The 26,222-nt window shown below is 34.1% G+C and overlaps 1 protein-coding gene across 1 annotated transcript in view; it reads left to right on the top strand.

Annotated features, from left to right (window-relative positions):
* Positions 1-26,222, top strand: part of LOC143079320 (uncharacterized) — a 172,979-nt gene that overhangs the window by 3,271 nt on the left and 143,486 nt on the right. The window contains exon 2 of the mRNA XM_076254580.1: positions 21,413-21,742. Within this exon, the coding sequence (XP_076110695.1) occupies positions 21,413-21,742 (330 nt within the window). The remainder of the gene's footprint in view (positions 1-21,412; positions 21,743-26,222) is intronic.

The raw sequence follows: 26,222 nt of genomic DNA, 5'->3' as shown, positions 1-26,222 counted from the left end.
GCATCGACCCAGTGGTTGTAAATAAACTCATAGATACCAGGACTAAATTTTATATATACGCCAGACGCAGGTTTCGTCTACAAAATACTCATCAGTGACGCTCGAATCCAAAAAAGTTAAAAAGCCTAAATAAAGTACGAAGTTGAAGAGCATTGAGGACCAAAATTCCTAAAAGTTTTGCAAAATACAGCTAAGGTGTTCTATGCCGGAGGTAGAAAAGCCTTAGTTTTCATCAAAAATTCAAAATTTTATAAACAGTTAATTTATAAATATAACCATATCAATGATAATTCTTGTCAGCACAAAAGTGCTGACTACTGGGCTGGTGATACCCTCGGGGAAATAAATCTCCACTAGCAGTGGCATCGACCCAGTGGTTGTAAATAAACTCATTATGATATACCTAGACTAAATTTTATATATACGCCCGACGCACGTTTCTTCTACAAAAGACTCATCAGTGATGCTCGAATCCAAAAAAGTTAAAAAGGCTAAATAAAGTACGAAGTTGAAGAGCATTGAGGACCAAAATTCCTAAAAGTTTTGCTAAATACAGCTAAGGTATTCTATGCCGGAGGTAGAAAAGCCTTAGTTTTTCAAAAATTCAAAATTTTATCAACAGTTAATTTATAAATATATAACAATATCAATGATAATTCTTGTCAGCACAAAAGTGCTGACTACTGGGCTGGTGATACCCTCGGGGAAATAAATCTCCACCAGCAGTGGCATCGACCCAGTGGTTGTAAATAAACTCATCATAGATACCAGGACTAAATTTTTTATATACGCCAGACGCAGGTTTCGTCTACAAAAGACTCATCAGTTACGCTGGAATCCAAAAAGTTTAAAAAGGCTAAATAAAGTAAGAAGTTGAAGAGCATTGAGGACCAAAATTCCTAAAATTTTTGCTAAATACAGCTAAGGTATTCTATAACGGAGGTAGAAAAGCCTTAGTTTTTCAAAATTTCAAAATTTTATAAACAGTTAATTTTGAACAGATATATCATGTTAAGGAGGGGTATTTGCGAAAAATACCAGTCGAGAGAATGTTAAATTTCACGAGCCGTAAGGCGAGGGAAATTCATTCTCAAGACTGGTATTTTTCGCAAATACCCCTCAATAACATGATATATCTGTTTAATTACACCGAATGTTAATGTACTAAAACGCATTGATGATCGTGACGTTACAAGCGTCCAGTCGGATAGAGTATTTTTTGGCAAATACCACGGCAGAGAGGGTAAAAAAGGCATATCCTTTTAGCAAATACCCCGGCGGCGTTAAAAATGAACGATATTCATTTGATAACAGTAAATTGGTGAAAAATACACTGGCTATTAACCAATCAAAACCCCGGATTCTTACATAAGGTGTAATTAATAAATATTACCATATCAATGATGATTCTTGTCAGCACAAAAGTGCTGACTACTGGACTGGTGATACCCTCAGGGAAATAAATCTCCACCAGCAGTGGCATCATTCCAGTGGTTGTAAATGAACTCATCATGATATACCAGGACTAAATTTTATATATACGCCAGACGCCCGTTTCGTCTACAAAAGACTCATCAGTGATGCTCGAATCCAAAAAAATTAAAAAGGCTAAATAAAGTACGAAGTTGAAGAGCATTGAGGACCAAAATTCCTAAAATTTTTGCCAAATACAGCTAAGGTATTCTATGCAGGAGGAAGAAAAGCCTTAGTTTTTCAAAAATTCAAAATTGTACAAACAGTTAATTTATAAATATAACCATTTCAATGATAATTCTTGTCAGCACGAAAGTGCTGACTACTGGGCTGGTGATACCCTCGGGGAAATAAATCTCCACCAGCAGTGGCATCCACCCAGTGGTTGTAAATAAACTCATCATGATATACCAGGACTAAATTTTATATATACACCAGACGCCCGTTTCGTCTACAAAAGACTCATCAGTGATGCTCTAATCCAAAAAAGTTAAAAAGGCTAAATAAAGGACGAAGTTGAAGAGCATTGAGGACCAAAATTCCTAAAAGTTTTGCCAAATACAGCTAAGGTATTCTATACCGGAGGTAGAAAAGCCTTAGTTTTTCAAAAATTCAAAATTTTATAAACAGTTAATTTATAAATATAACCATATCAATGATAATTCTTGTCAGCACAAAAGTGCTGACTACTGGGCTGGTGAACCTTCTGGGAAATAAATCTCCACCAGCAGTGGCATCGACCCAGTGGTTGTAAATAAACTCATCATAGATACCAGGACTAAATTTTTTATATACACCAGACGCACGTTTCGTCTACAACAGACTCATCAGTTACGCTGGAATCCAAAAAGGTTAAAAAGGCTAAATAAAGTAAGAAGTTGAAGAGCATTGAGGACCAAAATTCCTTAAATGTTTGCTAAATACAGCTAAGGTATTCTATACCGGAGGTAGAAAAGCCTTAGTTTTTCTAAAATTCAGAATTTTATAAACAGTTAATTTATAAATATAACCATATCAATGATAATTCTTGTCAGCACAAAAGTGCTGACTACTGGGCTGGTGAACCCTCTGGGAAATAAATCTCCACCAGCAGTGGCATCGACCCAGTGGTTGTAAATAAACTCATCATAGATACCAGGACTAAATTTTATATATACGCCAGACGCATGTTTCGTCTACAACAGACTCATCAGTTACGCTGGAATCCAAAAAGGTTAAAAAGGCTAAATAAAGTAAGAAGTTGAAGAGCATTGAGGACCAAAATTCCTTAAATTTTTGCTAAATACAGCTAAGGTATTCTATACCGGAGGTAGAAAAGCCTTAGTTTTTCAAAATTTCAAAATTTTATAAACAGTTAATTTATAAATATGACCATATCAATGATGATTCTTGTCAGCACAAAAGTGCTGACTACTGGGCTGGTGATACCCTCAGGGAAATAAATCTCCACCAGCAGTGGCATCTACCCAGTGGTTGTAAATAAACTCATCATGATATACCAGGACTAAATTTTATATATACGCCAGACGCCCGTTTCGTCTACAAAAGACTCATGAGTGATGTTCGAATCCCAAAAAGTTAAAAAGGCTTATAAAGTACAAAGTTGAAGAGCATTGAGGACCAAAATTCCTAAAAGTTTTGCCAAATACAGCTAAGGTATTGTATGCCGGAAGTAGAAAAACCTTAGTTTTAAAAAAATTCAAAATATTGTAAACAGTTAATTTTTAAATATAACCATATCAATGATAATTCTTGTTAGCACAAAATTGCTGACTTAACTGGGCGGTGATACCCTCGGGGAAATAAATCATAAAACAACCATACGATTGACAAGATATTGACACGCAATTACGACTACATCAGGTTACTATAGTTTTGGTCCTTTGTGGTTTATTGACATATCGTGGTTTCTAAAGGGAGAAGATGACAAAATGGCAGCACGCAGAGAATTGATACTCTAAATTTCAAATCGATGATGATCTCTTATCTAGTAGAAAATAAAACTTTAATATCTATGAATTTGAGCATTTTTATACATAATGGACATAATTATGATATCAATTTTTGATTTTTTTGCGAAGTTTCCCTTTAAAAAATATCTCCCAATAAATGAGTTGTACATGTTTGTCAAATCACACAATAGCTGTCTCTCTCCATTATATTCTATCACACTGTCCTCCACATTTACACAGAGTAGTATAACTTAATACTGTATTTAAACATAAATTTGCATGTCCTTGGTAACCGTGTTCACTTTGACTTATAAGTTAAGCGCTTGCTGTATAGAAGAGTTCCTATACAGTCACACGGTATATTCATCACAGATGACAAAAACTGTCATCTGAAGACTTCAGATATTAACTGTTTGTCGGCCATCTTGATGAACCTTCCTCCAATACAGGAGCACCTCAATTGATGAGTAATATTATCCACTAAAATAAAAGTTAATGTATCTGAACACTTTACATGTGACATTTAGTATATGATTAGTAGTCTTCCATTTAAACCAAATTTTGTTTTCTAACATAATCATTGTAACTGTGTAATGGTGAAAAATATAAGAAATAAAAAATGTTTCACTTTGTAGTTTAAACCTATTTATTCATGAAATTTACTAATATATCAAAATGTAGGATCTGGAAACAAGCTTCACACAGCTTATATCAATCATATTGGTTTTTATAAGTACATGTATCCCTGTGATGAGAGTTGTAACAGGAACTTTATCAATGGAAATTTAAAACTGAATAGATTTTTCAGTCTTCACTTTCTTGAGAAAAAAGATTAAAAATCTAAAAGTACTGTCACAACAAATGGAGAATGACACTAGCCTGCTGTTCAGTGGTACACAATTAAAATGTTGTTAAATGATATAATTCAGTTGATTTTAGATAATTATTTTTTAATTTTAATCAAATGTTTTGATTGAGAAGGTGCCGATCTCTTCCATTAGTCCAAATTCAGACTCCATGATGAATTATTAACTAAAAAGGAAATCACATCAAAAAACAATTGATTGCACTATTGTCCATCTTTCTACATGTTATAGCTGTTCTTTTGTTCATTCTCTGCATGTAGACTATCAAAAGATACCCCCCCCCCCCCCGCCAAAAAAAAGAAACAATTGCCGTCTTTCCCCTCAGAGCTCTTCAGCTCTTTGATTATTATTTTTTTGAAGGCTATATAAAAGTGGCCGCCCAGAGCAGTCATTTTGATTTTCTGAATTGGGTCCATAGCTATGAATGTTAGTTATGACCTCAACTAAAACTCTGCAAAGTTTGTGTGGATAATAATTGATGAGTAATATTATCCACTAAAATAAAAGTTAATGTATCTGAACACTTTACATGTGACATTTAGTATATGATTAGTAGTCTTCCATTTAAACCAAATTTTGTTTACTAACATAATCATTGTAACTGTGTAATGGTGAAAAATATAAGAAATAAAAAATGTTTCACTTTGTAGTTTAAACCTATTTATTCATGAAATTTACTAATAAATCAAAATGTAGGATCTGGAAACAAGCTTCACACAGCTTATATCAATCATATTGGTTTTTATAAGTACATGTATCCCTGTGATGAGAGTTATAACTGGAACTTTATCAATGGAAATTTAAAACTGAATAGATTTTTCAGTCTTCACTTTCTTGAGAAAAAAGATTAAAAATCTAAAAGTACTGTCACAACAAATGGAAAATGACACTAGCCTGCTGTTCAGTGGTACACAATTAAAATGTTGTTAAATGATATAATTCAGTTGATTTTAGATAATTATTTTTTAATATTAATCAAATGTTTTGATTGAGAAGGTGTCGATCTCTTCCATTAGTCCAAATTCAGACTCCATGATGAATTATTAACTAAAAAGGAAATCACATCAAAAAACAATTGTTTGCACTATTGTCCATCTTTCTACATGTTATAGCTGTTCTTTTGTTCATTCTCTGTATGTAAACTATCAAAAGATACCCCCCCCCCCTAAATTGCTGTCTTTCCCCTCAGAGCTCTTCAGCTCTTTGATTATTATTTTTTTGAAGGCTATATAAAATTGGCCGCCCAGAGCAGCCATTTTGATTTTCTGAATTGGGTCCATAGCGATGAATGTTAGTTATGACCTCAACTAAAACTCTGCAAAGTTTGTTGCTTTTACCACAATCTGAACAATTGTTTCACAAATCGACCGGACTATTTAGTATAAGGGTGTTTCTAAATGGAGGAACAGAAAACAGAATGGAAACAGAAAGAAATATTTATATGGACGGAGTTTAAAGGGGAGGATTATGGAAAGAACTAAGAAAATAAATAATGACTGAAGTAACGAAATCACACGGCAATTATGTTGACAATAGGATAGGAGCTAAATATCAAAGAAAATAGCAAACAGTTTTGGGAATACATAACAGCTATAAAAAAAAACAAAAAAAGAAGAGACCACAAAGAGCAAGTGCCATTCATACAGGTCTATGTGCATCTTAAACAGTGGAACCTCTTCACCATTATAGATTTGAATCATCTTGAATATTTCATGACAAAAATCTCTCTATCTTTTTTAGGTTTTTACCCAAAACACAGCTTAGATAGAGAGGATAAAAAAAAGTCATTATTAAAGGGCAATCATTGTTTTAAAAAAGCCCACTTAGAAAATTTTGACTTGTTTAATTGTAGATCTTGTCTTGCTGATCTTTTTATACGACCGCAAAAATTTTAATTTTTTCGTCGTATTTTGCTATCACGTTGGCGTCGTCGTCGTCCGGCGTCGTCGTCGTCCGAATACTTTAGGTTTTCGCACTCTAACTTAAGTAAAAGTGAATAGAATTCTATGAAATTTAAACACAAGGTTTATGGCCACAAAAAGAAGGTTGGGATTGATTTTGGGAGTTTTGGTCCCAACATTTTAGGAATTACGGGCCAAAAAGGGCTCAAATAAGCATTTTCTTGGTTTTCGCACTATAACTTTAGTTTAAGTAAATATAAATCTATGAAATTTTGACACAAGGTGTATGACCACTAAAGGAAGGTTGGGATTGATTTTGGGAGTTTCAGTTCAACAAGTTTAGGAATTAGGGGCAAAAAAAGGGCCCAAATAAGCATTATTCTTGGTTTTCGCACAATAACTTAATATTAGTAAATAGAAATCAATGAAATTTTGACACAAGGTGTATGACCACAAAAGGAAGGTTGGGATTGATTTTGGGAGTTGAGGTCTGAACAGTTTAGGAATTAGGGGCCAAAAAGGAGCCCAAGTAAGCATTATTCTTGGTTTTCGCACCATAACTTTAGTATAAGTAAATAGAAATCTATGAAATTTAAACACAAGGTTCATGACCACTAAAGGAAGGTTGGGTTTGATTTTGGGAGTTTTGGTCCTAACAGTTTAGGAATAAGGGGCCCAAAGGGTCCAAAATTGAACTTTGTTTGATTTCATCAAAAATTGAAAAATTGGGGTTCTTTGATATGCCGAAGTAGATTCTTAATTTTTGGTCCCGTTTTCAAATTGGTCTACATTAAGGTCCAAAGGGTCCAAAATTATACTTAGTTTGATTTTAACAAAAATTGAATCCTTGGGGTTCTTTGATATGCTGAATCTAAAACTGTACTTAGATTTTTGATTATTGGCCCAGTTTTCAAGTTGGTCCAAATCGGGGTCCAAAATTAAACTTTGTTTGATTTAATCAAAAATTGAATAATTGGGGTTCTTTGATATGCCAAATCTAACTGTGTATGTAGATTCTTAATTGTTGGTCCCGTTTTCAAATTGGTCTACATATGCTGAATCTAAACATGCACTTAGATTTTTGATTATGGGCCCAGTTTTCAAGTTGGTTCAAATCAGGATCCAAAATTATTATATAAAATATTGTGCAATAGCAAGAAGTTTTCAATTGCACAGTATTCAGCAATAGCAAGAAATCTTCAATTGCACAGTATTGTGCAATAGCAAGAAATTTTCAATTGCTCAATATTGCGCAATAGCAAGAAATCTTCAATTGCACAGTATTGTGCAATAGCAAATATTTTCAATTGCACAGTATTGCGCAATAGCAAGAAATTTTCAATTGCTCAATATTGCGCAATAGCAAGAAATCTTCAATTGCACAGTATTTTGCAATAGCAAATATTTTCAATTGCACAGTATTGCGCAATAGCAAGAAATATCTAATTGCAAAATATTGTGCAATAGCAAGAAATTTTCAATTGATTGGAGTTATCTTTCTTTGTCCAGAATAGTAGTTAAATCAACTTAAATTGTTTTATACAATATACAATGTATATTCACTTTTACTACCAACTGATAAATTAAAACAATCTTTACCATTCAGTGATAACAAGCACCTTTTGTTACATTTTAATATTTTATGATGTATTTAAATGAGTAGTTATTGTTGCAAACTCCATAAGAAATTTGAATTGAGATCAGTTTTGGAAAAAGGGAAAGGGGGAAGTGAAAAAAAAATGGGAGGGTGGGGGGGTTAAATTTTTCTCATTTCAGATTTCATACATAAAAAGAAAATTCTTCAAAACATTTTTTTGAGAGGATTAATATTCAACAGCATAGTGAATTGCTCAAAGGCAAAAAAAAATATTTTAAGTTCATTAGACCACATTCATTCTGTGTCTGTAATCTATGCTGTGTCAACTATTTAATCACAATCCAAATTAAGGGCTAAATCCAGCTTGAATGTTGTGTCCATACTTGCCCCAACCGTTCAGGGTTCAACCTCTGCGGTCGTATAAAGCTGTGCCCTGCGGAGCATCTGGTTTTTGTTATAATAAGTTCTTAGCTATCTCCTATAGTTTTTGTCGAGCCTGCAACTTTTGTTGCAGAAAGCTCGACATAGAGATAGTGATCCGGCTGTGGCGTCGGCAGCGTTAGCTAACTTTAAAAAAAATTTATATTTTAAAAGGTAGTAGACCTGGATGCTTCATACTTTGTACATAGATGCCTCATGTTACGAACTTTCCGTCAGTCACATGTCCAATGTCCTTGACCTCATTTTCATGGTTAAGTGACTACTTGAAAAAAAAGTTAAGATTTTTTGTCATGTTAAATTCTCTCTTATTATAAGTAATTGGATAACTATATTTGGTATGTGCGTACCTTACAAGGTCTTCATGTCCGCCAGACAGTTTTCACTTGACCTTAACCTCATTTCATGGATCAGTGAACAAGGTTAAGTTTTGGTGGTCAAGTCCATATCTCAGATACTATAAGCAATATGGCCTGTATATGCAGTGTATGGAAGGACTGTTAGGTGTACATGTCCAACTGACAGGTGTCATCTGACCTTGACCTCATTTTCATGGTTCAGTGGTTCTAGTTAAGTTTTTGTGTTTTGGTCTGTTTTTCTTGTACTATATGCAATAGGTCTACTATATTTGGTGTATGGAATGATTGTAAGGTGTACATGTCTAACTGGCAGGTGTCATCTGACCTTGACCTCATTTTCATGGTTCAGTGGTTATAGTTAAGTTTTTGTGTTTTGGTCTGTTTTTCTTATACTATATGCAATAGGTCTACTATATTTGGTGTATGGAATGATTGTAAGGTGTACATGTCTAGCTGACAGGTGTCATCTGACCTTGACCTCATTTTCATGGTTCAGTGGTCAAAGTTAAGTTTTTGAGTTTTGGTCTATTTTTCTAATACGCTATGCATTAGGTCAACTATATTTGGTGTATGGAAATATTTTATGATCTATATGTCTGTTACGCACGTTTTATTTGACCTTGACCTCATTTTGCACGGTCCATTGCTAAGTGTTAAGTGTTTGTGTTTTGGTCTGTTTTTCTTAATTGATAAGCAATAAGTCAAATGTATTTGTTGTATTGAAGAAGCGTTAGATGTACATGTCTGCCTAGCATGGTTCATCTGACCTTGACCTCATTTTCATGGTTCATTGATCAATGTTTCGTTTTCTTGGTTGATGTTGAGTTTATGTGACAGTTGTAATAAAGCTTTATATTTAGGTCTATCAACATAGTATCAATGATTAGTAAAGAAGGCGAGACATTTCAGCGTGTGCACTCTTGTTAAGATAATTGGCAAAAACACCACAGATTTGTAAAATCATTAACAGTGACAAATCTAATTATGAGTCAACTAAGGGTTTTTCAAGCCATTTCAAACGAGCTACAGACAATGTTTGAGCGGGCTTCCGTGGGTCTCTAAACGACATGGAAAGTGGTAAAATTTGTTAAATAAAGCCGATAACAACTTAAAGAAATCATAAAATATGTTGAATATCAGGGAAAAGATACTAAACTTTTGTTTGCATTGCTTAAAAATGCATATATATCTTCTGTTAAATTATAAATAATTCAACTTCAATTGCAATTAGTCATTATTAGTGCCTTTGGATAAGTTTTTTTTTTTGCATAAAATGTGAATAATTGAAGAATAAATATGTATAAACATTTGTTTTTCTCAGATAAGATTTCAATGTCTTTACTCTAACAGAAATTATTAACCACCATTGGATATTTGTATTATTTAAAGTTTTGGATTGGTTGTTTTTCATAGTACTTAGTAAAAGAATATCAGAGAAAATTTTGTGTCGTTGTCGTGGTCAGCGTTGTCTGAAGACAGATGGTTTCCGGATAATAACTTTAGTATAAGTCAAAAGAAAAGAATAAATTTTAACACAATGTTTATAACCACAAAAGGTAGGTTGGGATTGACTTTGGTAGTATGGTCCGAAAGTTTTAGGAATAAGGGGCCAAAAAAGGGGCCCAAATAAGCATTTTTATACGACCGCAAAAATTTTAATTTTTCGTTGTATATTGCTATCACGTTGGCGTCGTCGTCCTGTGTCGTCGTCGTCGTCGTCGTCCGAATACTTTTAGTTTATGCACTCTAACTTTAGTAAAAGTGAATAGAAATCTATGAAATTTTAACACAAGGTTTATGACCACAAAGGGAAGGTTGGGATTGGTTTTGGGAGTTTTGATCCCAACATTTTAGGAATTAGGGGCCAAACAGGGCCCAAATAAGCATTTTCTTGGTTTTCGCACTATAACTTTAGTTTAAGTAAATAGAAATTTATGAAATTTTGACACAAGGTTTATGACCACAAAAGGAAAGTTGGGATTGATTTTGAGAGTTGTGGTTCCAACAGTTTAGGAATTAGGGGCCAAAAAAGGGCCCAAATAAACATTATTCTTGGTTTTCGCACAATAACTTTAGTATATGTAAATAGAAATCAATGAAATTGAAACACAAGGTTTATAACCACAAAAGGAAGGTTGGGATTGATTTTGGGAGTTGAGGTCCGAACAGTTTAGGAATTAGGGGCCAAAGAGGGGCCCAAATAAGCATTTTTCTTGGTTTTTGCACCATAACTTTAGTATAAGTAAATAGAAATCTATGAAATTTAAACACAAGGTTTATGACCATAAAAGGAAGGTTGGGATTGATTTTGGGAGTTTTGTTCCCAACAGTTTAGGAATAAGGGGCCCAAAGGGTCCAAAATTGAACTTTGTTTGATTTCATCAAAAATTGAATAATTGGGGTTCTTTGATATGCCGAATTTAACTGTGTATGTAGATTCTTAATTTTTGGTCCCGTTTTCAAATTGGTCTACATTAAGGTCCAAAGGGTCCAAAATTAAACTTTGTTTGATTTTGACAAAAATTGAATCCTTGGGGTTCTTTGATATGCTGAATCTAAAAATGTACTTAAATTTTTGATAATTGTCCCAGTTTTCAAGTTGGTCCAAATCGGGGTCCAAAATTAAACTTTGTTTGATTTCATCAAAAATTGAATAATTGGGGTTCTTTGATATGCCAAATCTAACTGTGTATGTAGATTCTTAATTTTTGGTTTCGTTTTCAAATTGGTCAACATAAAGGTCCGAAGGGTCCAAAATTAAACTTAGCTTGATTTTAACAAAAATTGAATTCTTTGGCTTCTTTGATATGCTGAATCTAAACATGTACTTAGATATTTGATTATGGGCCCAGTTTTCAAGTTGGTCCAAATCAGGATCCAAAATTATTATATTAAGTATTGTGCAATAGCAAGAAATTTTCAATTGCAGAGTATTCAGCAATTGCAAGAAATCTTCAATTGCACAGTATTGTGCAATAGCAATAAATTTTCAATTACACAGTATTGAGCAATAGCAAAAAATATCTAATTGCACAATATTGTGCAATAGCAAGAAATTTTCAATTGATTGGAGTTATCTTTCTTTGTCCAGAATAGTAGTTAAATCAACTTAAATCATTGTTTTCTACAATATACAATGTATATTCACTTTTACTACCAACTGATAAATTAAAAAAATCTTTACCATTCAGTGATAACAAGCACTTTTTTTACATTTTAATATTTTATGATGTATTTAAATGAGTAGTTATTGCTATTTCTTCATTTTTTTAAGAGGATTAATATTCAACATCATAGTAAATTGCTCAAAGGCAAAACAAACATTTTAAGTTCATTAGACCACATTCATTCTGTGTCAGAAACCTATGCTGTGTCAACTATTTAATCCAGCTTGAAAGTTGTGTCCATACTTGCCCCAACCGTTCAGGGTTCAACCTCTGCGGTCGTATAAAGCTGCGCCCTGCGGAGCATCTGGTTGTAGTTTGCAGTCAATAACTTGTGTTTAAGTGTATAGATCTCACTGAAATTATACAACAAGTTGCAATACTACAAAGGGATGGTTATGGGGGGTTATAGCTCAAATCATTTAGCAATTAGGGGCAAAAAGGGGGAAAACAAGGGTTTTTCTAGTTGAAGGACAATTAAGACAATTTAAAAGCAGTGCAAGGGAGGTTAAAAGGAATTTGTGGTGGGTTACAATTTTTGTAATTTCAGATTTCAGAAATTAAAAAGAAAATTTCTTCAAATATTTTTTGGAGTGGATTAATATTCAACAGCATAGTGTATTGCTCAAAGCAAAAAAAAATGTTTAAGTTCATTAGGCCTGACCCTTGCAGAAATAAATCCTGACATTTTTTTTAATCAGGATATCTCAAGATTATCCTGGGATATCCTGAAAATATCCTGTAAAGCATTTAACCCTTGTTTGAGGGAAAAAGTTGATGGGTCAATTTCAGGAAATGTCAGGACTTTCAAATCAAGCAGCTTTAAACTAGGAGAATTCTCAGGATATCTCAAGACTTTCAAAAATAAATATAATATAGACCAGGATATGTCAGGACTTTTCCTTCAACATTCTACATCCTACTTTCAGAAACTTTACAAATTAATTAAAGTCCTCGATGATTCCTGGTATTAGGACTTAAGAAATAATATAATATGTATCATAAATTCAACTAAAAAAGAATAAAATCTTTGGGGCTGAAATTAACTGTTTTTTGTTAAAGTAAATATTCACATGAAGACAGTGTTTTAGCCAGGATTTGTGAAGGGTGATAGAATAGTGGGAAGAAATTAAAATTATTTTGTCAAACATTTTTGAAATACACAAATTATTATAATGACATAAAACAAAGATTATTGGTGTTAATTAAAATATTTTGACAGTTAACTTAAATACACAGTTACTGTTGATCTTCCTGTTCATGGAAGCATAATGAGGACAGTATTTCAAAGTCAGAGATTTTTGCAATAAAAACAGCAGGGTGTCCCAGAAACTCCCACGCTTGTCTGTCATATAAAACAGCCGTTTTATTTCAGAGTAATCTTGGACTAAGCCTTAGCAGGTTAAGATCATAATTTAAATGAAACATCAATAATAAATCAAATTCCAAACTATTTTGGAAGTGTAGAAACACACATAATTTTGTCATTGCCGGATATGCAAAGTGTTTGGTTTTATTTACGATGCCATTGGTACATCTTTTTGTTATAAAACTGGTAACACTGTCACTGTCGTGACTGGTTTTCTGCAAGAAGTCTCTTTTGATTCTTCCTTTCCCTTAAGATGTAAATTCTGATTTTCTCCAAGTTCACATATGTGCCTTTCTATTAATTGTCGTAGAAAATAACTTAGAAAAATATCAGATCAATGATAGATAGGCCAATGACAGACTTTTCTCAACACATGTAAAATGTAAACAAACCTTGAGTCTGTGTTTTTTTGTAATTGTACTGAACAGTTCGGCCCTAAAAATACCTTCCTAGATAGTGAGTCCATGTGCACTTGTTCATTCGCATGCACCAATGTGCCGTTTAAAGTAAAGATTATTTTTGATATACGTAATAAAAACTGCATATTAATAAATATTTGTTTGCGACACCCTTGAGTTATTTTCATAATACCGTTATGGAGACAGATCAACTTTTGGCCGATATAATTTGGGGCGAGATTGTCACCTCAATGTGAGCGTAAGTGCACTCTTGATTAATACGTCACCAAAATGGAGATTACGCTGATGGAAACACGAAAAAGACATTTCGAGACAGAAAGATTTCAGATAAGTGCATTACAAATTTAATTTAACATGACAGACATAGTTATTGAATTGTGTGAATAGGTCTTTTGTGAAAATAATAAGTAGCTATTTTATTTTTAATCTTCATGAAGGGGAGGGTTTTTAAATGAATTTGATTCCTAAACAGCTTCCGAAGTACTGTCTGTACTGTATAATTTATAAACAGGCAACAACATTTCTATTGAATTTATTGCTTTAAAACATCTAGAACAATTGATTCTTTCTGGATTTTTCTTTATACTTTTAAGGGATTGAATGATCATTAAATGTCAAAATGGAGCTGCCAGTTTTGATAGTAAAACAGATTCCATGCAGATTTCGGTTACATTAATTCAGCAATTCTACTTGGAAGAACGGAGATTGCAAAAAATTACAGAAAGAAGCAGAACTTTACATGTATCCTTTTATCATATATAAAAAATATACCAGAAAATCAAATGATTCCTGCCTTATACTTATTTAATATAACTACAATTCTTGCTTTAATAAATTGATATTAACTACATGTAATGTAATTCAAACAGTCAATGGCAGTTGCTATCTTACATAAAAAAAACAGGATAGCGACCGCCATTGACAGTAAAACCTCGTTCGAATCACTAAACAAGCCCCTATGTACTAGGGCAAACACTTACCTTAGCAGTGGCGTATTCATGGGAGGGTTCTGTTTTTTTTAGCTCACCTGGCCGAAAGGCACCAAATCGCCTGCACTGTAGTCGTCCCGCTAGACCACACGACCACCTGGGCTACATAAAAATGAAGCTTTCGGTGGCCGGGTGTTACCTTTCCACATCAGTTTTAATCTAGCATCGTACTACAGTACATGATAAACACGTATAAGGCATGGAGATGTTATTTTACAAATCGGCTAAATTAACTATTTTACAGATCAGCTAAATTATATATATATATGTATGTGTTATCCTCTCTTACACTGATTGAAAATTATGTATAAAGAAATGACGATTGTCTTGATGATTAGCTGTAAAATTATTTTTAGAAGTTACTATTTATAATATTAATGTTATCCATGACTATGTCATGTTATATTTTTATAGGACCGCAAAAAAAAATTTGCGTTGTTATTAATTGGTATCATGTCGTCGTCTGCAAACGCATTTAGTTTCCAGATAATAACTTAAGATTTAGTGAAAGATCTCTATAAATTTTTACCAGAAGGTTTAATACCACTAACGGAAGGTTGGGATTGATTTTGGGGTTATGGTACCAAAAAGAGGGCCCAAAATAAGCATTTTTGTAGTTTTCAAACAATTAATTGTGTTTAAGTGTATGAATCTCTCTGAAATTATACAAGTTACCATACCATGAAGGAATGGTTAGTAAAATCTGTGTAAGATTACAAAGCACAACTGAGTGAAGAAGCTCTTTCTGTGTCATTACTTCAACAAAATACTCGAAAACGATATATACAGGTATCAATGAGAATTTTAGCATTTTTGAAGAAATGTAGGATGCATTATTTGTAAAACTTGATTGGTTGATAATATATTATAACAAACTTGGTTTGTTGATAATATATTATAACTCCAGCTCCTGTGGAGAGAAGAGTAAACATTACATAATAAACAGGTATAACACATTCCCGCGTCTTTCTTTAAACTAAAAGTTAATTGTCTGTTTACAAAATTTGAAATGTTAATGGTCTTTTCAATGGAGAATTTATAATATTTAAGAAAACAAAAAATGTCTAAATTTTTAACATTGTCAATTTGAATGTTCCGTTTAAATTTCATGGTCCTTTCCCAGTACTGAGAACTTTGATCAAGGGATGGAAATCAGCTCCTGCTTTAGTTAAACAATCCGATATCTGGCTGCTGGTTTTGATCCATGTGACTGTCATGTCACCAAGACTAACACTTTCTTTGATGCTAGCTAAATCTAAACACAACCGTTTCTCAGAAATAAGTTTTTTGAGTGAATGTTTTGACACAGAGATTTGTTGTATGTGAAACACTTGATTGGAATAGATTCTCCTGCATTTAATTTTATCATTTCTTGAAGAATGCTCCTTACAAAATAGCAAGCATCTAGTCCATCAACAAGTGATAAAGCTTCCGCAGCTAGAGTACTTTTAACAACTCGTCTGATTTTCTTTGAAGACCAAGAAATTGGGCATATTTTTCCATTGTGTCCGCGTAGAAATATCCCATATCCACCGGCACTTGAAACACAATCAGATAAATTGGCATATGAAGCATCGGTATAGAGTATTAACTCAATGTTCTTAATACTTTCTAAGTTTGGATATTTAATTCTGTATAAATTGTTTTTAGCTTTTCTGATTACTTTATTCAACTTTGATTGAGTCTTAGCTTCACTTAGCTGTACAGAAGTAGAAAGATCCAAAACATCAAAGCGCAAATCAGGTCTACTATGTGTGGCAATCCAGTGTAACTGACCAACATTGTCTTGGTATATACCATTCTTAATGTCAGCTCTATCAACTTGCTTCAGTTCATCTGTATAATCATGATAATCATGTTGTTGTAAGTATATATCATTGCCATCATGTTGAACATTTAGACCTATATATCTGAAACTACTGTCTTGTTCTTTCCCACAATCAAATTTGTCCCTTAGTTGACATATAACCTGCTTTTTGAAATGTTCACTTCCGGCCCATAGAAAATCATCTACATGTATTAGGAAAAGTCCTTCAAGATTGTTGTTTTTGTGCCAATAAAATATGGCAGGATCAAGCTTAGACTGAATACACTCTAGTTGTAGAAGTTCTCTTTTAACACTAAGAAACCAGTTCCTAGAGGCATCAGTAAGTCCATAACCACACTCGTTTAGTTTCCATGCTACTGATTTATCAGAAGAAAGCGCTTTTGGAGGTTTTACAAAAATAATTCTGTCTATTTCTTTACCTTGTAAAAATGCTGCCTTTATATCTATTGAATGAATGTCAAACTTTGTGAACGGTTGGTGAATCTGATTTTACTTCATTTTCTTCCTCAAACCCTCTCACTACCAACCTAGCTTTCACTTTTCTTTCTCCATTCATTTCTTTTTCTGTAATAACCCATCTTGTTGACATTATTTTTTGGCCTGAATATGGAATTTCATCATAAACTTTAAATGATTTGTAATTGTCCATTTCTAGCTGTTAAGCATGTTTCACTTGGTTCTCATTATGCCTAGATTGAGGAACAACAACTGCATTAACTTCATCTACATCTTGTTCTGTACGCCACTCTTGAACATCTTTTAGCAAAATCTATGCCAACCTGAGCATCTTCATTCTCATCCTGAAGGTTCAAATAAGCCCACTTTTTTCCAGTTGATTTACCACCTTTACTCACAACCTTAGCTTTGACCCATGTGTCATTTTCTTTCATTTTGTACACTATATTTTCTCCAACATGTGGAATGTCTTTGGTTTTATTTTCTTTTAGCCTTACAGGCTGTTTGTTCAAGGTTATCAAATGCTGCTCCAGGTGCAATATTTTGATCTACTTGTGCATTGTCATCATTTTGCATTTGAGGAAGTTGTATATTTTGTTGATGATCATTTTCATTTTGTACAGGTACTTGTTCCTCTATATTCTGTTCCACATTTCTATTGTTGTTTTCCTCCTCCTCATCACTATCATACATGGCAGTTTGATGAATTTTCTCTCTAACTGGTTGTACATAGTTTTTGTTAACATTTAGTTGCTTAGATGGCATATCATTAAACTCTGTTCCACATCTGATAAGCCTACATGGATGAACCCTGACATATATACTTCCATGCCTTACAAACACTACTTTACCATCTTGACCAAGGACGGTTCCAGGTCCTTTCCACTTATTATCATCATCTCTTTTGTAATAAACTTTATCTCCATGCTGAAAACATTCACCGGAGGCTCTAATTTTATGACGTAGAGCCCTTCTTATTCTTTCTGATGACTCTGTTTGTATAAAAGTTCCAGAGTGCAATGCATTTAAATGATTGGCAAATGTCTGACTGACTGTATTGTGCTCCAAAGCAGGAGGTTTATCATTAAGCACATTTGGCAGGTTTGGGTTTGTTCCAAAAACAAGTTGAGCTCCATCCATATACCATTGAGAGACTGTTTTTTGCATTCAAAGCCCATACTAAAGCTACTTCATGATTTAATTTTGGTTGATCTTCCAATATTTTTGCAACACAGTCATCAACCACAGCATGATTATGTTCACAAATACCATTCTGCCAAGGACAGCAGTATTCATTACATCAATGTTCAGATTAGCACACATATCACGGAAAATTTCATTTGCAAATTCACGACCATTGTCAGCTGAGAAACGCTTTGGAGGTCCCATTCCACTCCCTATCCACAGAGACATTATCTTGTCCGCTATGACATCTGGTGTTTTCCTTTTGATAATTGTAGCCAGACTAAATCTTGTAGCAATATCAATTAAATGCAAAAAGTATGTGTTAGGTTTCCATTCCTTTAAATCAACATCAGCCACTTCATTGAACTCTGGCCAAAGGAAGTTAAACAACTGGTTGAGCTGGAGTTTTCTTATATTTCTTGCAGACATCACAACCTTCTGTTATTTCATCCACACAATCAAGTGTTCTTGAGTATAACCACCTGCATCTTTCAACAAAGTTTTCAGTCTTTTAGCTGATAGATGAGCAAACTGCTTATGTAGTTTTTCTACGATTTTGGTTTTGACTTTGGTCATTTGTGTTTCTACAAGTGCAGCGGCTGTACATTTAATATCAATTTTCAATTGATCTATTGGTACACAATAATGCCCTGAAGATGTGCACTGCAGTTGAACATCTTTTCCGAATATATTGGCACTATCATTTTCAAGATCTAGCTTCATTTTTGCTTTCTTCATGGAGTCCTTACTCAACAACAATGGTATATTGCTTGTTACAACATCTGCTTGAATTTCACATTCAACACCTGCAATAGCACATTGAAAAGTTACCTTCTTTGTTGATTGCAGAACTGTACCTCCGCCAAATTTGAAAAGAGTGTCACTTGGGTTTTCTACTACTTTTTTCCTGATAGAAGAGTTTCATCCATGTTTCCCCTGCTACAGTAGAAGTACAAGCACTATCTAATATTGCTGAATTGGCAGATTCTGTCAAAAGAACAAGAGCTTCCTGTGACTTATTTCCAGTAAACAACAGAGCTTTTTCAACAACTTGATTTGTCTTGGCCATGTTTTCATAAGAGTGTGGGCATTGCTTTACCAAATGTCTAATTGAATCACAACTGAGACAACATAGTGGCAAACCATCAGGTCCATTTGAATTGACAGATTTGTTGAATTTTGCTTTGTAATTAGAGTTGCTTTGTGGCCTATCATCAATTGCTCTATTTGTACTTTGATTCCCTCTGTATCCTCTACCTCGCCCAAAACGATTCCTTGAATAATTTACATCTTCATCAGCCATACATGCTGATTCCACTTTAATTCTGTCTCCTAAATCTTTGATAGCTTGCTGTCCAAAAAAACTTTTTAAGAGAAGTTGCCATCTGCTTGAAGAGTGATTCATCTTGCTCGTAATTGACATCTGTTAACACTAACTGTCGATCTTTCATTTCTAGTTCTGAGTATTCTAACAATTTAAAGGCTAACACAGGCTGTGGCAGTTCCATTTTAAACTTTTTGGTTTTGTTATACAATTTCTCAAATTCTGCTACATACTCCTCCATTGAACTAACCTTACTCCGCCTAAATCTATCAAACTCAGAATATGCTTCATAAGCTTCGCTTAGCTCATCTTTTTTGAAATTTGTTCTATAAATCAATGAGCTTATCTACTCCATCATTTGCATTTAAGGCTTCTAAACTTAAGTTGCTAAACACTTTATCTCGAATGGAATTTAGTCCCTTCTTCAGGAAGTGACAACGCTATCGCTATACCCATCTTCTTTTTGTCTAGATCAGCCAAAGCCTTCCATGCTTTAACTTCATCAATCCACCTGCTATAATGCTTCTGTTCAGTAAATACAGGTGGTACTTTATAGTTGACTGGTGCTGCCATTTTAACTTTATAGTACAATTCGCTACTCTACAATTCACTTCGCTAATCTTCAATTCATTTCGCTAATCTACAAAACACTTCGCTAATCTTCAATACACTAAGCTAATATACACTAAGATGGGTGTCACTTTACTACCCTAGAAATCACAACACTGAATATTTAGTCTCTATACGCTATAATTTTATTTCTCTAAAAAAGTCATTGAATTTCTAATCTGTTTTCTTCAAAATTGGGTGGATCTCACACTCTGCTGCAATGTAAAACTTGGTTGGTTGATAATATATTATCTCCAGCTCCTGTGGAAAGAAGAGTAAACAATACATAATATACAGGTATAACATAATTAAATTTCCCACCTGAATGTGCACATGTGCACACGTGTGCAAGTTCATACAACATAGTTTTTCATGTAAACCTTTTGGCTTTTTAAATTTTTCATCAATTCATGTTTATAAACATATTTCTTCTAATTTTAATCCTTTGGACTAAATCAGTTAGATACTAAACCTTGAAATGTAAGAAAATAATTGTGAATAGACTAGTGTTGTCAACGGTTAACCGGTTTACCGGTTAACCGTTCGAACGACCGAATACCGAATACCAAAAACGCTAACCGGTTAACCGGACTTTTTTCAATGTTGATAGATTTAATGTAAATTTGTATTGAAATCATTAAATAGTTAGATTTTATTTAAAAATTGTCGTCGTGGTAATTAATTTGACAAATCAATTGTTCAGTAAATTGATTGCTATTGTTAATCATAATAACATAAAATTAATTAGAACTAATCTCTCAGCTCGGGGCATGATCTTAAAGACACATAATTAGTTTACATGTTTTTTTAACAGTAACTCTAAACCAGTAATGCGATTAAATTTTACGACCTAGAATAGACCAATCAACTTCTACGATGTCCTGTACTGAGAATAATTTACCTGCCACCTGAACAGGTAGATTTCAGCTGTCCATCAACTAATTAGCCTGGATTAAAATTAGAAAGTATTGAAGTAGCGGTTGTTTTGATAGTAATTAATCATCATGTCACTTTTATGACTGGAAATGTGTGGATGTTAAAGGCATAATGTTGGGTCAAAAAGATTGTGAATTATGTTAAAATGACTGAAAAAGCCTTAAAAACTAAAAAGTAGATGACCGTTTCATGCTTTGCCTAATTGGACTTTTACCGGACATTATATATACAATTCTCCGGAATATATGAGTGTTTCGGAAGTCCTGGTCCATACTTGCCCCAACTGTTTAGGGTTCGACCTATGCGGTCGTATAAGGCTGCGCCCTGTGGAGCACCTGGTTATAAAACTTATACTATAGGTTAATACCAGTAATATCTCAGACAAGTTCTGCAATGGTGGTCGATCATATTTTTCAAAAGAGTTATGCCCCTTGAAAACATCAAATTAATTGAAAATGGCCTTGTAAGTGCTTAAAATGTTTCATTTAATTATAGCCCTTGTATCTTGGATAGAAACAATATCATATTATTTGTGTATTTTTTTCAGCTCGGCCAGTGTTTACTACAGACACCATTGGCAGAGTCAAACAATTTGGTGAAATTGATAAAGCAGTAGATATATATGTCAATGTGTATAGTGTGCCAAAATTTACTAGTTTTGCATGGACTCGCAAAGGAACACCAATTACAGCACAAAATTCAGCAAGTTCACCTACTATTGTTATGGACAAGATTCATGGAAAAGAAGTAAAACTGGATGGTTTCAATGTAACACTGACCATACATGATTTGAAAGCAGAGGACTTTGTTAATTACACTGTAACACTTAAAAGTGGATTTCCAGATGTAAATTTTACTATTGTATTGGAATCTTCTAGTAAGTATTAACATAAAGATAAAGTGTGATTGCCAATAAGACAAATATCAACCAGAGACAAAATGATGTTTATTTAAGCTTATTGTAATTATAGTAAGGTAAGACATGCCAATATATGTAAAATAATTCAAACCAGAAAACTGAGATTTGTGTACAAAATAACAAAAGTTAAAATTAACTAGAATGACATTGCGAGCAATAGGGGATGTCACCCTGGTCCACCAATATTTCGGATATCCATTGTTACGGGCCGGTAGAACTACCGGGTTAATATCTGTCAAGGTAACATTTTTACTTAAGGGCAAACTCTTTTCCCCTATATTGTTTCCTAAATTTTATTGTAAAAATATAATTAAATACTGTATAACTAATTATTCTCTGGTAAATTCAATTAAAATTTAAATTTGAGTAAAGTCTGGCAGAGAACGCTGTCCCCCCTCCCCTTCTCCTTCCCCAGAAGTGAAGATAACTGGTATGTCAACAACAAAACTCAATCAATACTTACGTCAGCCAACCACTCCAATAACTGGAAAGAAGAAACTAACACCTGTACTCTTTGCAGACAGTAAAGGCAACTACCTTGAAAAGTAAATCAAACCAGGCATTGACCACCACATTAAATTTTGGTGTGCAAAGTCCAGAACAACATCTAAAGGACTTCACTGGCTACAGCAAAATTTAGCCCACAAAATTGGCCACCTGGATAATATATCAATATATATATGGTTGGGAACATGCGATTTGACAGCATTTGATCCAAAGACAAGATACGTCACTCTACATCCTAAACCTGAAGAAGCTGTCGAAACCGCCACTCAAAATATTCGAAATATTGCAGAACTTCTACGTCCATATGCCAACTGTAAATTAACCTTCATTGAAACTCCTCCACACTCAATTCAACAGTGGAATATTAAACAGAAACATCCTGATACCAACCAATTCATTAATCAAGACAATGCCTTAAGCAGATACATCTACCAACTAAATCAAAACATTAGGACTATAAATCAGGAACTAGGAGTTGTATCACCTTTACTATCCGTTGACCTAAGCCACTGCCACAGCAAAAACTCAAAAAATCGCCACAAAAGGCTAGCAGACAAGTACAACTTTACTCTATACAAGGACGGAGTACATCCAGATCCCCTCCTGGCTCAAGTTTGGATGCGTAAAATTGACAAACTTATGCAAACCGACTGTTTCACCTAAATTTAAATAAAGAATACAACTCCAAAAACCAATATCAACAAGAACTTTAAAGCAATATCAACAAATACTTTAAACCAATATCAACAAGAACTTTAAAGCAATACCAACTATATTATTATTAACTTTCTGTTGCTATAACAACTTCAGGCCACGAGTAGACACAGAGTTCGTTTGATAAGTAATTTGCAGTCGACAGTGTGATTATCCACGACGTACCTTATTGCTGATCAATCGTAATCTAGTGCATTGGACCCATATATTCCAAGAAACAAGGATAAAAAAAACCATAGCTTAAAGAGCTAAAAAGTGCCATCCATTATACTGACATAATACCAGATAAAAATAGTGCATACAAAACAGCTGGGAACCATAAATCAACAATCAAAAAGGAAATAATCTTGACTTAAACATTCTCTTTGTACGTATTGACTCTCCCATATTATATTCTGAATAAAGACTGCTGGTCAGTGAATTGCAGTCGATAGTGGGATTATCCACCACGTACCTTTTTGCTGATCAGTAGTAAGAGGTTTTTTCTCCAAGTCAGACAACAAATATAAAAATGGCGAGCAATTCTGAAATGCAAGTCGTAAGAAGGAAAGAGGATGCTAAAATACACACAGAGATCATGAAGAATTATTCACTTAATGTAGATAAAGCACTGCTAAAAAAGCTAGAAGCAACTCAGCGCTCCAAAAGCATGGAATACAAGCAAACAAATGGAGGACTAGTCATAAAAGCAGATGCAGCAACATTTGAACTTCTGAAACATGCAACTGTTGCTTATTTCGAGGAATTGCCATGCAATATATGCAAAGCCACAATCCAAAGAGAAACTGACAGTTCGAAAAATGCCATGGTGCAAATAACTATAAAGATGAAAGAAAAATGTGGCAAAACCTACACAGTCAACCTGTACCTTACTACCTGTACAATAATGGTAAATGGGAAAAATCCTGAAAATTTTGGCGACAGAGACATAAAGAAAATACATAAGCTTATAGAAAATGTGAATAATGGAGATAAGAACAAAACCATCACTAAATTAAATGAGATCATGAAAAGCAAACTTGAACAAGCTCTAAAAGGAAAAAGAGTACAACCGAAATATGCAGATAAAGATGAAAAAGTCAGCATTCAATGTTTCAAATGTACCAAGAATTGAAGAACAAAAAGCACATTCTGTAACTCAGGCCGACATTGGGTACACTACAACTGCCAACGCCTCTCAACAAAGGAGATCGAATTGTTAGAAAAGGAAGAACTTGAAGACTACACATGTCGAATATGCCAAGATGTCAACCTGAAAATATTAGAAAAATTATTGTCTCCAGTAAAAAAAGGTGCAAACAGTAAAACGTCTTACCATCATAATGACGTACCAGCAATCACCCAAGAAATAAGCAGTAGCCGTAATGATGACTCAACTGAGAAAAGTCCTGAAACATGCAATATATGTGACACAATCATAATGGAAGATAAATATGAAATCTGTGATATTTGTAATGATATAGCTCATCCTGAGTGCATGACAATCAGTGGTAACAGTCTCACATGCCACTCCTGTTGCAACACAATCGAAAGACTGGAACCAACTCAAGATGAAAATGAACAGATTGATACTAGCCAAACAGTTATAAAGTCTTGTGAATTGCCTGAAAATGAAGAAAACAACCCAGAGCAATCCCAGGAGACGGCTATTATAAGAACAAATAGTCCTAAAAGGCAGGAACTGCATAACAATTATGAAATAGCAAATAACAACCAACAATATGCATAAGAGAAAAAGACAAACCAGAGAAATGGGAAAAAACAACACAAAGGACAAACCTTGATCCATTCCCAACTCATGAACAACCAACATCAGAGCGTATTGAGCAAGATGAGGTTGCAATTGTAAAACTAAGAGAGATCCGTGAGAGAGAACTTAAATTGCGAAAGGCAGAAGAACATATGAAAATGAAAGAAAAAATATTCAAAGAAGAACAGTCTAAAATAGTGCTCCTGGAAACTCGTTGCCAATACCTAGAATCCAAGAATTGTGAATTGGAATCATTAGTCAATACAATGAAACGTAGACTTAACATGAACACTAGTACTAATATCAGTAATCCGCAAGGTATGGGGCATTCAACACCATTAAATGAACAAATGCAAGGAAAAATAAACAACAGAATACTAGCCTTCCATGAAAAATTAACAAATCTCGTTATTGACCAGGTAAAAAATCAGCTACAGAAAGTAGCGGAGAGCCTTAACATCACTGATGCAAGACTAGACATACATCATGAAAATAGGGTCAATAACCCAAGCTATGAAAGTAATCAAGAAAATGGTAGAGCTGCAATGAATATAGCCTCAACAGTTAGCCCGAGCGTACCTACAAACCCTGAGGTCATCCAGAACCCTCTCAAAGTTTGCAACGGCGTAGCAGAAGTAAATATGAACTACCCGCCAAGAATAGAGTCTACAAGCTTAAAACCAGGGTGCAATATAATGACATCAGGATATAATGTAAATGAAGGCCATAGAGGACAAGTCTTAGGCCCTGATGCTATCAAGAACAACGATACTGTTCGGTACAACTTTCCGCCGCCTATGTATAATGCTCACCAGAATACAGGACAAATGACACCTATCATCATAACCCAGATGCCATTCGTACATAATACTGCCCCACAGGAAAGACCCACTATACCATCATTGCCGCAAAAATTAACATCAAACAACAGGCCTCAGTACATACAACCGAATAATAGAAAACATGTTACGGTACAAGACCGGAGACGTAACGAGCAAAGCAGAAACAATAGTGCTAGAACCGATGTTTCTGACATAGAGTCAACTAATCACAATCAACAAGTCTTAGTTGCCAACCCGTTAATTCCAAATCACCAACAGCATTTTTTAGGCCAACAAAGCCTCCAATGGCAGATCAGGTAGCACAACCAACAGAAGACTCAAATAATACACTGCAAATAGTATCATTCAACTGTAAAAGTATTAAATCATGCAGTGCAACGGTTAGGGATCTGATTAGACAAAATGACTTTGTACTTATTCAAGAACATTGGCTATTTGAAGGACAATTAAATCTGATAGAAGAAATTGATGCAAATGTGAACTATGCCGCTAAAGGTGTGGATAAGTATGATCCATTCCACCGATATATTTGCCAAGAGGTTATGGAGGAGTAGCTATAATATGGAAAATGAATTTGGATAGTATAATTAAAACATTAGATGACGGAAGAAAGCGTATACAATGC

The sequence above is a fragment of the Mytilus galloprovincialis genome, chromosome 6 (assembly GCF_965363235.1).
Source record: "Mytilus galloprovincialis chromosome 6, xbMytGall1.hap1.1, whole genome shotgun sequence".
Classification (NCBI taxonomy): Eukaryota; Metazoa; Mollusca; class Bivalvia; order Mytilida; family Mytilidae; genus Mytilus; species Mytilus galloprovincialis.
Note: the sequence above shows the minus strand (reverse complement) of the source record. Positions and strands in the feature narration are given on the sequence as shown.